The sequence below is a fragment of the Acomys minous genome (genome assembly GCF_964271855.1).
Source record: "Acomys minous genome assembly, chromosome: 16".
NCBI classification, from domain to species: domain Eukaryota; kingdom Metazoa; phylum Chordata; class Mammalia; order Rodentia; family Muridae; genus Acomys; species Acomys minous.
In genome coordinates, this window is record NC_140498.1 from 59578277 (window position 1) to 59592210 (window position 13934).

The 13934-nt window shown below is 43.0% G+C and overlaps 1 protein-coding gene across 1 annotated transcript; it reads left to right on the forward strand.

The window, feature by feature from the left end:
- Positions 1-611: 611 nt before the first annotated feature.
- LOC311587163 (uncharacterized protein) lies at positions 612-9667 on the forward strand (the record flags this gene model as incomplete). The annotated part of the gene is made up of 4 exons (XM_084763661.1): positions 612-715; positions 7300-7426; positions 7630-7690; positions 8782-9667. Coding segments are annotated over exons 1-4 (1077 nt in total), but the record flags the coding sequence as incomplete, so codon positions are not given.
- Positions 9668-13934: the final 4267 nt, after the last annotated feature.

The following is a 13934-nucleotide window of genomic DNA, read 5'->3' on the forward strand; positions in this document are numbered from 1 at the left end:
CGACTGAGGAAGATATTAACTGTTTTCTCCAAGGCTTGTCTCATACCTACCTGGTGAAAATGGCTGCGGTTTACCTGAAGCCAGCAGGAAGCCACAAAAACAAAACAAAACACTACACAACAAAACAAAACCCTTTTGTTTCCTAAAATCTTTCTTTAATTGTTACTATTCTGGGCACCCTTCCAACGTGTGGGACAGGTTAATAACTCCACTGCAAGTTAGTAATGGGCTTTGCAAGCAAGCTAGGCAGGAGGTAGAGGGGGAAATTCCTAGTGAGTGTTGTGAGGGGAGCTCAGAGAAGCTCAGAAATCCTGAGGCTGTGATCACAGGGTCACTGCACGCAAAGGGGAGGAGCAAGCGGGTGAGTGGCCGGAGCGGGAGTGGCCTGTCCTCCCTCAGGATGTGCGGGGAAAGAGACTGGTAAACTCTAGGAGGACAGTCACGAGGGCTACTGAAATGCAAATCTGTACATAACCGGAAAAGGTCGGACCTGGAGCCTCTGCGCTCTAATCCTAAGGGAGGAGTTCATGTCGCTCAAAACTCTCTGGCCAATCAGGGCCTCTAGGCGGACTCGCCGGTCGGAGGAGGCGTGTTCTTCCGGGTGCGGTGAGGCAGGCTGAGCTCTATAACTAAGCACGCTTCAGTGTGATGTGGACTGAGCTCTTCTGCTGGGTTCTGTGATCTGAGCTCTGGGAAGCCCAGAAGCTGCGACATGGTGAGTGCAGCGTCACTGCCCACAGCGGGGAGGAGAAAGAGGCCGAGCGGCGGGAGCTGGTGTGGTGGTTCTTTCCCGGGGCAGAGTGGGAACCGGTGTCCAGATGGAAGGTCTCTTTTTGAAAGACCCCCGAAGGGAGACCCTCACTCAAGCCTCGGGATGGCGTGCACCCAAAGACACATAAACGACCGTCTTGCTGTAAACACATGAGGCAGTTTATTGGCGGAGCTCCGGGTCGACACGTGTCTCACGCAGGAGACAGAGGGGTCAACCCAGAAGCCCATGGGTTAGGGGTTTATATGGGCAAGGGTCGGGGGGAGTGGGAAGTTTTGGCGCGGCCACACACGATTGGTTGTTTCAAACATTTGAACTTATAGCCAATCAACAATCATAGGAAAAAATGGTTTCTAAGTGATCCTAACAGTTACCCTTTTCTTTTGTTTTTTTGTTTTTTTGTTTTTTTCCGAGACAAGGTCTCTCTGTGTTAGCCTTGGCTGTCCTGGAGTCACTTGGTAGACCAGGCTGGCCTCGAACTCAGAGCGATCCGTCCGTCTCTGCCTCCCGAGTGCTGGGATTACAGGTGTGCGCCACCACGCCCGGCCCCTTTTCTTTATTGTAACAGAATAAGGTAATTTTAGTAGTCAGAATTATCTTCTCCAATGTTAAAACATTTGTTTGCTTTAAGTGAGTCTCTCTAAAGTAAATAGCACTCCACCCCCAATCCCTTTTCTATTATTGGCAAATGAGAGAACCAGAGTGCACAGAGTAAGTGCTGGTAAGTAATTTATTTGATTTTGATTTTGACTACAATTCTATAGTTCTTGTTTAAAGGACATCTTTGTATTTCCTTTTATCAGTGGTACCATCAATGTTGTGTAATTTTATTAAATATAATATATTTATCTTTTTGTTTATCTCAAAAATGATAGACCCCCTATTTTTGTCGTCTGAAAATATACTATATTATGTTATGAGTTCCTTGAGTTTCTGTTGCCTTGAGGACTTTCTGTGGAGAAACAGTTTAAGTTTCCCTCCCTATCCTAATGGCTTGCCTCCCCTCGTTTCTTGGCTAGTGCGTGTTTTCCAGTTGTTGCAATCATCAAAGTTTGAGTTTTTTCTACTTAAGTGGTTGATATGTTTAACACATTGGTTTGGGGTTTAAAAAATGTCTTCATATATTATTGTCTGTATCATAATTGGGTTGTTTCAGAGTCTACAGTCATCTGAGGGCGCTTCAGTTGGCTGGTTGCTGTGTCTGTGAGGGAGATGATGATGGTTGATGTGGGAAGGCTCTTCTCCTATCTTGAAGCCAGTGAACCTGGACTGGAAAAGAGGACCAGCCAAGTGTGAGACAGTGACCAAGCAAGCGAGACTGGACACAATCTTTGTCCATGCTTTTATGCCTTCATTTTCTATCTTGAGTTTCAGGCCTAAGCTCCCAACATGATGGACTGTGATGACACAGCCAACCAAAAAACCCATTAATTACCTAAGATACATTTGGTTAGAGGATTTAATCATGGCAGCAGAGAAGTAAGTTACTGTAACAACCAATAGGATGCAAAAGGTGATTTTGCTTCTGGACAGAACCAGGGAATGTTTTGTTTGGAGTAGTATGGAAAATATCAGGACTTTGGATGGCAAAATATTTACAAACCTGAAAACAGCTTAATTGGCTCTTCTTAAAGACCCTGGAGGTTAGGAGCGTTGAGAGCAATGCAAACAGAGGAAATCGAGGCAATAGGATTTCAGTGGAAAATAACCTCTATGGGAAATGACAAATACAAGTCATTTGTGTGACATTTTGGCCTCTATCCTTCTTATTTTCCTCAAGCCCTGAAAAATTGTGTTACGCAGAATTAAAAACTAGTGAGCTGATTTGTTACATGGAAACTGAGTCTTTGGGTGGTGATTCCTAGTGAGTCATTCAGGACTACAGTGAAACTAAGCAACAAGCAGGGCAGAAATAAATGCAAAGTCTGGGTTGCAAAGCAAAACAGCAAACAGCACTATGCAATTTCAAATGGCAGTCAAGTGCTGCAAAGAGAGAAGAATCACCAGGAAGATTATCACCATTAAGAAGAAGGCTCTGGAAAAAAAAAAAGAAGAAGAAGGCCCTGGCTTTGGATTAGAGGCCCTAAGAGGGGGCCCTAAGGCTAACACTCCCTCCTGCAAAGCTTTGACTTCATGGAAGGAGTGTGCAATGTGATTGCTAGTGCCAGGAAGGAACTTCATGTAAAACCTGCTGGGACCGTGCTTCAAGTGCGGCGTGGTCCTTCCCTATTTAGAAGCCAAACTTGACAGGATCACCTACATTGTGTTCTGGAAAATGGAAAGATGCAATATTGGCGGTCATGGATTCTTCCTCTGTGGTTTCAGCTCAGCACTGCTCCAGCCATCTGTGTTGGGCAGAGTCAGAGCCCCAGTGAGGAGACTGAGTGTTCATTGCACCGAAGCTTGAGGGTGAAGCCACAGTTGCACTGTGAGACCACAAGATATTGAGATACCTAAACTAGGAGACACCTGCCATGGAGAGATGCATGTAGGGAGTAGAAATAACCAAACTGAGAGATGTCTGAGAAGTTGCAGGGATAGGGCCATAAGCCCTTTGAAATTGTAGCCCCGTGTGTCTGAGACAGAGCTAGAGGATTTGGTGTTTCCCCCGCTTGTTTCCTTGCCTTGGTCCAGTCTTCCCTCACTATGTCCCCATCACTCTATTAGAATGGAAAGGGTTGTTCTGGGTCATTGTATGTTGGAAAGATATAACTTGTTTTCTGATTTATCAAGATGCGGCGAACAGATTATCTTGAGTGTCAGGAGAGACTTTGGACATTTGAACAGGGTTGGGGCTGTTGCACACTATTAGGGTCACTGACGTTAAATGCATTTTCATCATGAGATGACCATGAGCCTATTGTGAATGTAGTTGGTTCACTCGGAAAGCTCCCAGAGAGGATGATGTCTTTGAACACTTGTCTTTCTTTGTGGCTTTCTTTGGGTAGCTTTTGTAGGAAGAGCCTTTCTAGATTTCTTTTTTTTTTCAATTGGGCATGGAATCTGAGGAACAGTCAGCTTCCTTCTCATGCTGTTATGCCTTCACCATTATAGACTCTAACCCTGAACCACAAAAGATACAATAGAAGCAATTGCTATCCGGTGCTAAGCTATTTCTAGCCTGATGTTTTCATATTTGCTGGGAACTGTTAGGCTTGGGCCCCCTGGGGCCACGCCCTGGCCTGTATGCAATTGTTATTCTGTCCTGGCAGCTTCCTGTTGTGAACATTGTGCCTCGTTGAGCTGACCACAGTTCCTGTTTTGCACCCTGGTTACCTTGGTCTTGTGCTGGGGACTTTCTACCTACATCGTCTTGTATTTTTCCACCTGCCTCTGTACTGCATAAAAGGCCTTGGCCCCTCCTCATTTAAACGGCATTCTCTTAGAAAGCATGACCTGCTGTCTTGAGTGTTCTTCACCCCGCAGTCCCTCACTCGATATGTTGGGGTAATTGCAGCAATATTTTTAATTTTGTTGATTTTGTTTTTTGTTTTTGAAGACAAAGTTCCTCTGTGTAGCCCTGGTTGTCCTCAGAGTAGGTGTGCAAGCCAAGAAGTGCCTGGAAGTTCGAGATCGCCTGGCTCTGGTTCCAGAGTGCTGTGGTTAGATGTGGGCCAACATGACTGTCTTTGTATTTTTATATTACGGGCTGATGCGCCTGGAACGTAGGTTTTTGTACATGTCAAGCCTTTGCTGCTGTCCTGAGCTTCACTCACATCTTGAATTTTGAAATTTATCAGAGATTACATTCTATTTCTCAGGATGGCATGCATTCATGACATTAACCCTGCCTGAGTCCACTGAGTGATTAGATTGCCAGTGTGTAACCTGTTATATTTATTTTGAATTTTTTGAATGAATATAATGAATATGAGTTTCTTTTTTTTTTTTTCTGAGACAGGGTCTCTCTGTGTAGCCTTGGCTGTCCTAGACTCACTTTATAGACCAGGCTGGCCTCGAACTCACAGCGATCCACCTGCCTCTGCCTCCCAAGTGCTGGGATTAAAGGCATGTGCTACCACGCCCAGCTTAAATATGAGTATTTGCCTGTAACGCATGAAGATGCCCCTCATGAGCGCCTGGTCTTCCCAGTAGTCAGAAGATGGCGTCAGAACTCTTGATCTTGGAATAATGGATAGTTGCGAGTCCCTACGTAAGACCTGGCAATTGAGCCCAGTTACTTTCAAGAGCAGCAGGAGCTCTTCCTTGCTGAACCGTTTCTCCTGCCCTACGTTGTCATGTGTCCATTTGTGTCTGTTTAAATATACATTCCCTTTCAGTAGATCTTATTAATGTCGCAGTTTTTCTTTTTTAAATTAAACATTTTTTATTTTTTTACATATGCAGTTATATTACACATATAAACAATAAACTATGCATAACAAGAAGAACCATGACATAATCAGGAATTATAGAAATGTTACATTCGTAGTGTTTTGGCTATTTGTATTTGACAGCCTGGAAGAAAACATCTTTCTTATCTTGGTTCATCTAAAATAATGAATGTAAGCCGAACTGGTGGCGCACGCCTTTAATCCCAGTACTCGGGAGGCAGAGGCAGGCGGATCGCTGTGAGTTCATGCCAGCCTGGCCTACAAAGTAAGTCCAGGACAGACAAGGCTACACAGAGAAACCCTTTCTCGAAAAACCAAAAAAAAAAAAAAAAAAATAATGAATGTAAGTCAATCTCGATCACATCTTGTCATTCTCAACTTAAAATATCTATCTAGACATCTTAACCCCTAAACAACTAAACTTCATTGTAAAACTAAGCTACCTGGTCTTCAACCCCATCAGAGACTTTAGAAGGAATAACCCTTGATTGCCTGAGTATGCCAGGAGTGTAGGTTAGTAGCTTTCCAAATGAGAAAACGACAGAGACAGTTTGCTTCCTAAACAGTCACCCAAAACTCTCTATAACATTGGAGCGTCTTCTTCAGCCTTCTAGTCCAGTATATCTGACAGGCATATTTGTGAAAAGGAACTATTGAGGACTTGCTTACTCTGTCTTGGCAGAGTTTGGCTGTCGACTCTGCCTGCATCCAAGCTTACCTTTTTTTAAGGCAGAATTCTGTCTGTGTTAGAAAGGAGAATGTTTTCCCCAGTGGCTCGTTTGCCACATTTGAAGCCATCTCCATAAGGAGGTTTGCTGATGGTCATCATTTTCTTTGAGGCAGGCTGGATGTTGTTAGGAGTTAACCTGTTTTATTCTCATTGTCAAAGAATCTTTAAAGTAAACTTTTTTTTTTTTTTTGGTTTTTCAAGACAGGGTCTCTCTGTATAGCCTTGGCTGTCCTGGACTCGCTTTGTAGACCAGGCTGGCCTCGAACTCACAGGCATCTGCCTGCCTCTGCCTCCCGAGTGCTGGGATTAAAGGCGTGCGCCACCATGCCCGGCTAAGTAAAACATTTTTTTTTTGAGACAAGCTTTCTCTGTGTATCCTTGGCTGTCCTAAACTCACTCTGTAGACCAGGCTGGCCTCGAACGCACAGTGATCCTCCTGCTTCTGCCTCCCAAATGCGGGGATTAAAGGCGTGTGCTTCCACAGCTGGCAATAAAAACATTTTTAAATGTCATATTCTGTGTCTCTGAGGTTTTTGAAGACCTTATCTAAATATTTTACCTTATCTTCCTATAGAATCATATCTATCTGTTGCACCTAAAATGTATATTCTTGTGATAAAAGTAGACTAGTAATCGATATAACCATGATTTGATCAACTATCAATTAACTTGTGTAGCTCTTCCCTCACTCATCCCCTTCCCTCCCTTGGTCCTCAGAGGGGGGAGCCCTGCTCCCCTAACATCTGAACTTAGCCCATCAAGTCTCATCTGTACTGCCTGTAACCTCTTCCTCATTGATCGATTTGCTCTGGAGAGTCAGGGTCTTAATATGTACCTCTGACTGTCCTGGACCTGGTTCCATAGTCCACGATTGCATCAGACTGAACGACATACACCTGCCTCTGCCTCCTAAGTGCTGGGATTAAAGGCATGAGCCAATGCACGCAGCTTGTCCGTAACTTTTTGTAGATAGTAATTGTTGATACATTTTCTCTGATGTTTGCTCAGTACTGTCTATCTGCTTGTCTTTCTTTCTTTATGGCTGCTAATTCGCATTTCTCTTGCAAGGCTATATCCTATTCAAAGGCTGAAGAAATGACATCGACGCCGGGCGTGGTGGCGCACGCCTTTAATCCCAGCACTCGGGAGGCAGAGGCACGTGGATCGCTGTGAGTTCGAGGCCAGCCTGGTCTAAAAGTGAGTCCAGGACAGCCAAGGCTACACAGAGAAACCCTGTCTCAAAAAACAAAACAAAACAAAACAAAACAAATGACATCAGTGAACCTCATTATTCAGTTTCCTTTTGAAATGATTGGTGATTACTTTATAACTTCAAGGAACTTTATAATTTCAAGGAATAAATGTGGGAAGCACCAGAATTATATGATTATATTATTGGTGAAGTATATATGTACAGTATTGTTAGTTATCTGCTGTCTGTTGAACACATGTGTGGGACATTTTAGAGTGCCGTGAACGATGAAGATGTGCGTGTAAACTTCACTCGGGAAGAGTGGGCTTTGCTGGATCCTTCCCAGAAGAGTCTCTACACAGAGGTGATGCTGGAGACCTACAGGAACCTCACTGCTGTAGGTAAGACTGAATTTTCCTTTAGGTTTTAAAATAAGGGAGAAAACTGCTTCTTGGTTCTTGATGCTCTTCTGTAGTTCCAATGGAGCACGAGGAAAAATGAGGAGAGTAAATGAGGCCTGGTTCTGAGGTTCACTGAAGAAAGGAGCTGAAATTTTGCCTCATTTCCAATAATACATCATGTATTTTCTGGTATTATATTTTAGGCTACAATTGGGAAGACCATAATATTGAAGAACATTGTCAAAGTCCTAGGAGACGTGGAAGGTAATTTTCATGTGCGAGCTGATACAAATATGCCTCTAAGGAAATTTTAATGTGTCCTGGAAGTTTTCAAGAAAAGCAGCAGTGCAAAAAAAACCACTACTTTAAGTGTATTGACGATTACTAAATTCTCACAAAACCGTGTACCTTGATGTCAAGTATCTGATTTGTGTTTGAAAGGCGTTCCTCTAAGAAAGAAGACAAGGAAACAATGCCTTAACAGATACACTCTTTCAATCATAGCTCCATTAGAGTTGTGCTGTAGAACTGCCAGTCTGTTTAGCCTCATACTACTCCAAAGCCTTCTAATAAGCAAACAGTCTATAGTAAAGCGTGTTACTCATATCTTTGTAGTAATGTTGCTGAGTTTAGTGAGAGGGCCAGTTGATGAGAGTCAAGAAAGTTGTTGTGGAGGAACCTTAATCGCTATCTCACATTTTTATAAGGAACAAAGAGCCCAAATGTCAACACAATGTGGAAATCTCTCATTTGTTATTCTTCCTGTAATGGGTATAGCATACATCACAATTGATACACGCCATGTGAGTCAAGCATATTGGAAGAAGCAACATACCTCTCTGTTCCCAGAATAAGTAGAATATATGTAGCAGTCCCCACTTTGTGTAGACTTTCTTAGTGGGATACAAGTTTACAATTAATTGGTTTTCCAACTTCATTGGGACTACATCCACAAACTCACACTGCAGAAAATCCCTATGAGTACTAGGAATGCGGAAATCCTTCTGTTTTTCCTGGTTTACTTTGCAAATGTAATATCACTCACACTATAGGAATATTTATGAATGCAATCAGTGTAGCAAAGCTCTGAGCTCCTTCAATTCTCTTTAAATAGCTGTAAAAACTCATATAGAAAAATGATGTAGTAAATGCTCTTACCATCACAGGCATCTTCAAGGATGCAAAACAATCCATAACAAAGGTGAACACCATGGATGTAAACAAAGTGATGAAACCTTAAGATCTGATTCCTCTTTACATCTAGAGTCATTTGTAAAATTAATTCATACAGATAAAAATGTTCCTCAGTGGAATGAATGTGGTAAACCTTTCACATGTGCCAATTATCTTTGCAGGTACGAAAAAAGTCATAATGAAGAGAAACCTTATGATGTTATTCAATATGGTGAAGTCTTTGCACATCACAGTAGTCTCCAAATATATAAAAGTACACATAGTGGAGAGAAACCCTATAAATGTCCTCAATGTGATAAAGCCTTTTCACAACACAGTCGTCTCCAAAGACATGAAAGAATACATACTAGAGAGAAACCCCACAAATGTAATCACTGTGGTAAAGCCTTTGCACATCCCAGTCGTCTTCAAATTCATGACAGAATTCATACTAGAGAGAAACCTTACAAATGTACTCAATGCGATAAAGGATTTTCGCAACTGTCTAGTCTTCAAAGACATGAAAGAACACACACTGGAGAGAAACCCTATGAATGTAACCAATGTGGTAAAGCCTTTGCATATCACGGTGGTCTCCAGGTACATAAAAGGACACATACTGGAGAGAAACCATATGAATGTAACCAGTGTGGTAAAGCCTTTGCACAACACAGTCATCTCCAAACACATAAAAGAACACATACTGGAGAGAAACCCTATGAATGTAAGCAATGTGGGAAAGCCTTTGCACGTGACAGTCATCTTCAAAGGCATGAAAGAATTCACACTGGAGAGAAACCCTATGAAGGTATTCAACATGGTGAAGCCTTTGCCTGTCACAGTCATCTCCAGATACATAAAAGAGCACCTACTGAAGAGAAACCCCATGAATGTAAGCACTGTGGTAAGGCCTTTGCATATAATGGTCTTCTTCAAATACATAAAAGAACACATACTGGGGAGAAGCCCTATGGATGTAATCAGTGTGGTAAAGCCTTTTCACAACTCAGTCATCTACAAGTACATAAAAGAGTACATACTGGGGAGAAGCCCTATGGATGTAATCAGTGCTGTAAAGCCTTTTCACGACTTGGTACTCTACAAGTACATAAAAGAGTACATACTGGAGAGAAGCCCTATGAGTGTAACGACTGTGGTAAAGCCTTTGCTTATAAGTCTCTTCTTCAAATACATGAAAGAACACACACCGGAGAGAAACCCTACAGTTGTCATCACTGTGGTAAAGCCTTTGTACATCACAGTGATCTTCAAAGGCATGCCAAAATTCACACTGGAGAGAAACCTTAAAAATGTAATCAATGCAGTAAAGCATGTTTAGAACACTATAGTCTCCAAAGACATGAAAGAACACACCCTGGAGAGAAACCGTACGGATGTAAGCAACATGGGAAAGGCTTTCCAGAGTACAGTCATCTTCAAAGACATGAAAGAATTCACACTGGAGAGCAATCCTATTAAGGTATTCATTTGCGTGTCACAGTCACCTCCAAATACATAAAATGAAGAGAAACCCCATTGACAGAGAGATAAACCTGTGTTTTGTTACGATCCTGAGAGTGGGATAAAGCACAGACTTGAGAGAGAACAGGCGATGTTAATCCACTAGAAGATGAACCCCCTCCTGCAGGAGCTTGATTGTGGCCAGCTGAAAACCACGTGGACAGACTCTGGGAGGAGCTACATATATGAGCCCAAAACAGGCGAACACAACACACACAATGACTTTGCATTCTGTACCTGTACTGTGTGTGCTTGCTTGCGCACTGACTTCCTTGAATCTATTCTGTGGGAAGTGTAACCATGACCCCCCCGCCCCCCCTGCCCCCGCCTCAAAATGTATGTATAAAAATTTATACTGCTTGTCAAAAAAAATATATACCCAGGTGAAAACTCTATTCCGTGGGAAGTGTAACCATGACCCCGCCCCGCCCCCGCCTCAAAATGTATGTATAAAAATTTATACTGCTTGTCAAAAAAACAAAATATACCCAAGTGAAAACTCAATCCTGGGTTGCTCTATTTTTGTCACTTGCAATGGATTCCATCCTTTGAATCCAAAAACCAACCCATCTAGCAGGGACCTCATCGCCTTAAAATGATAGGAGACAGAGGAGTAAGGGAGCATCTTCATCCTCTGCATTACAAGGACACCTGTGGGAAGTAGAGTCAGTACTCCTCGTGGGTACCCAAGTTTGGTTCCTCCTACCCACATCAGGTGGCTCAGAACTACTTATATTTCTAGGTACAGGACATCTGATGCATTTTTCTGGCCTCCTAGGTCACCAGATATGCAAATGGAGGACAGAAACTCACATGTGGGATTCCATATTGTAAAAAAGGTTTTCTTCACATATATGCGTGCTATTTTTAAGTTAAAATTTATTTAACTTAGGTGCATAAGCTTTGCCACTGTACACCAAGTGCATGTCAGTTATCAGTGGAAGCCAGAAGACAGTGTCTGATCCCCTGTGGTCGGAGTTAGACTGTTGTGAGCTGTCCTTTGGGTGCTGGGACTCAAAGCTAGTTCATCTTTACTTCAGCCCTGACAGTATCAGAAACTAACTTAGACTTGGTGCTGAAAGAAGTTTTCCAGCCCACAATATTAGGAAAGAGTACCAAAAAAAAAAAAAAAAAAAAAAGATCAGGAGAGCTGCATTGTGGTGGCTCACACCTTTAATCCCAGCTCTAGGGAGGCAGAGGCAGGCAGATTTCTGTGAGTTCGAGGCAGGCCTGGTTACTAAGTGAGTCTATGACAGCCAAGGCTACCCAGAGTAACCTTGTCCCCAAAAACCAAAAAATGAAAAATAAAAATAAATAAAAAAAATTAAGAATGATCAGGAGAAAAACTGACAATACACATATTTCAAAAGTGGTTGCCCACTTGGCCACATCCAGAAGACTGAGTTTACTTCACATGTGGTCAATAGGCACCAAGAGAGCCCTCAAGGACACATCATGTCAGGAGTACCCCTGCTTGAGGTTCTGCCTACTGTAAGGAGAGAAAAGGAACTTGCAGGCATGAAGACTGACTGGTCTGAATGGGTTTATAGTCTGAGCCACTGACGCCTTGCAGAGTATCCTGCACTCTAGGCAGGCATGTCACAGCTGCATAACTCGGTTCTTTTAGTTGCCTTAGTAAGGATGAGTGGCCGAGCCTGGCTTCTTAGAGCAGCCAGGACACAGGCTGTGCTCCTAATTCCAGTACCAGAAGAAGGCTCCTATCAAATGGAGCCCTCTTGCCTTAAACTCCATGTCTTCCAATGATGAGCAATATTGGTTTTTTAATCATTGAGTCTGTTCTAACTCATCAAAGGTCAAGGGCCGAGTTCTGTCCGTATTCTAGAGATGGTGAAACCCAGGCTCACAGAGATAAGTGGGTCTGCAATATAGTTAAGTTTAAACGAGCATCTTACTCATCCCAACATTGTAATCAGTCACTAAATGAAGCTGAGGCCCCCTAAGCCAGGCGTGGTAGCGCAGGCCTGTAGGCAGGGCGCTTAGTGAGTAGAGGCAGCAATTTCAGGATTTCAGAGTCACCCAGGGTGAGAGTGGCCAATGGTGTGGTAGGAGTCCAACAAAAGCCAGGGGGCTGTGATTGGTTCAGGCCGGTGGGCATCATCTTCCCTGCAGCTCCAGGACTCCAGGGCCATGGCACCAGTAAGTGTTAGCTGAGGTGTTTACCACACATGTTTCCTAATGCTTCCTGTCCAAGGCAACCTAGGTCACTTCAGGGTCAGACTCCTGCTGGTCATGAAAGAGGGATAATTAGCCTCAGGCAAGGATGAGCTCCCTAATTACATCTAATGCAAAGCGTTCATCCCCAGAACTAGACACACAACCAGTAGATATCAAATCAGCAAGTTTTATTCATATATTTATACATCTTACAAATACATAAAAAGAAGAGATTGAAAGTAAAGAGTTTGGGGAAGCAATGGGGAAAAGAGAAGGAACGGGGCAAGTGATGTAATATGTTTTTAATTAAAATGTGTGCAAATAAATATTAAATCCAAAGGTGGCTAGAAGGACAGCATAGCAGTTAAGAGCCCTGGGTTGTGTTACAGAGGACACAGGTTCCATTTCAGAAAGCACCTGCTAGCTAATCCCTTCCCGGAGCTCCAGTCACAAGGGAAATGATAGTCCCTCCTGGCCTGTGAAGGTGCTGTGTACAGACACATGCTTGCAAAATGCCCAGATACATCAAAGAAAAATGAAGTTTAAAAAAATGGAATCCTCTAGCAGGTTACCACGAAGAGACTTGATACCCTATGAGCATATACAGAGGGGAGGAATTCCTTCTCAGGAACAGTCATAGGGGAGGGGAATAAGGGGAAAATGGGAGGGAGGCAAGAATGGGAGGATACAAGGGATGGGCTAACCTTTGAGATGTAACAAGAATAAATTAATAAAAAATTAAAAAATCAAAGGGAAAAAATGGAATCCTCTGTAGTGATGCCATAGCCCAGAGACAGACAGCCGCCAGGGCTATTTAAAATGAACCTCTTGGGGCTGGAGAGATGGCTTTAGTGGTTAAGAGCACGGTCTGCTCTTCCAGAGGGCCTGAGTTCAATTCCCAACAACCACATGGTGGCTCACAGCCATCTCTAATGAGATCTGCCGCCCTCTTCTGGTGAGCAGGTGTACATGCAAGAGGAGCACTGTATATGTAATAAACAAACAAACAAATAAATAAATCTCCTTTTGAAAAAAATGAGCCTCTTATGGTCCTGCATGGGAGCAGCTGTAACCTTCCTGTGAGCCAGTCTTCTCAGAGGAAAACCAGCCATTTTCTAGCTCCTCATCAAAGAATTGCAGCCACAGCGCTGATGGGTGACTTTTCCTTAATGCTTTATTGGCTTGCGTCTTCTGACCTTTGTATGTGAGAATTGTGGCATTAATGAATGTTTTCCATTTGTCTTCTAGACCATAGTATATACTCTAGAAATTAGATTTGCTCTATAAATATCCATCTGCCTTAGGGGCTGGACTTGCAGTCTTCCGTCCCTATTTAAGTTATTCAACGTATAACCTGGGAGCTCAACCTAAAATAAACTTGAGGGTATGTGGAATGCAAAGTCTGTTTTAGCCCGAATCCTCTGATTGTTAGCCAGAGCTGAATAGATGCTATCATTAAGGAGATTTTCTGTTTTTTTTTTTCTTTTTGGTTTTTCGAGACAGGGTTTTTCTGTGTAGCATTAGCCGTCCTGGACTCACTTTGTAGACCAGGCTGGCCTCGAACTCACAGCGCTCCGCCTCCCTCTGCCTCCCGTGCGCCACCACTCCAGGCTATTTTTTTTTTTTTTTTGAGATTTTT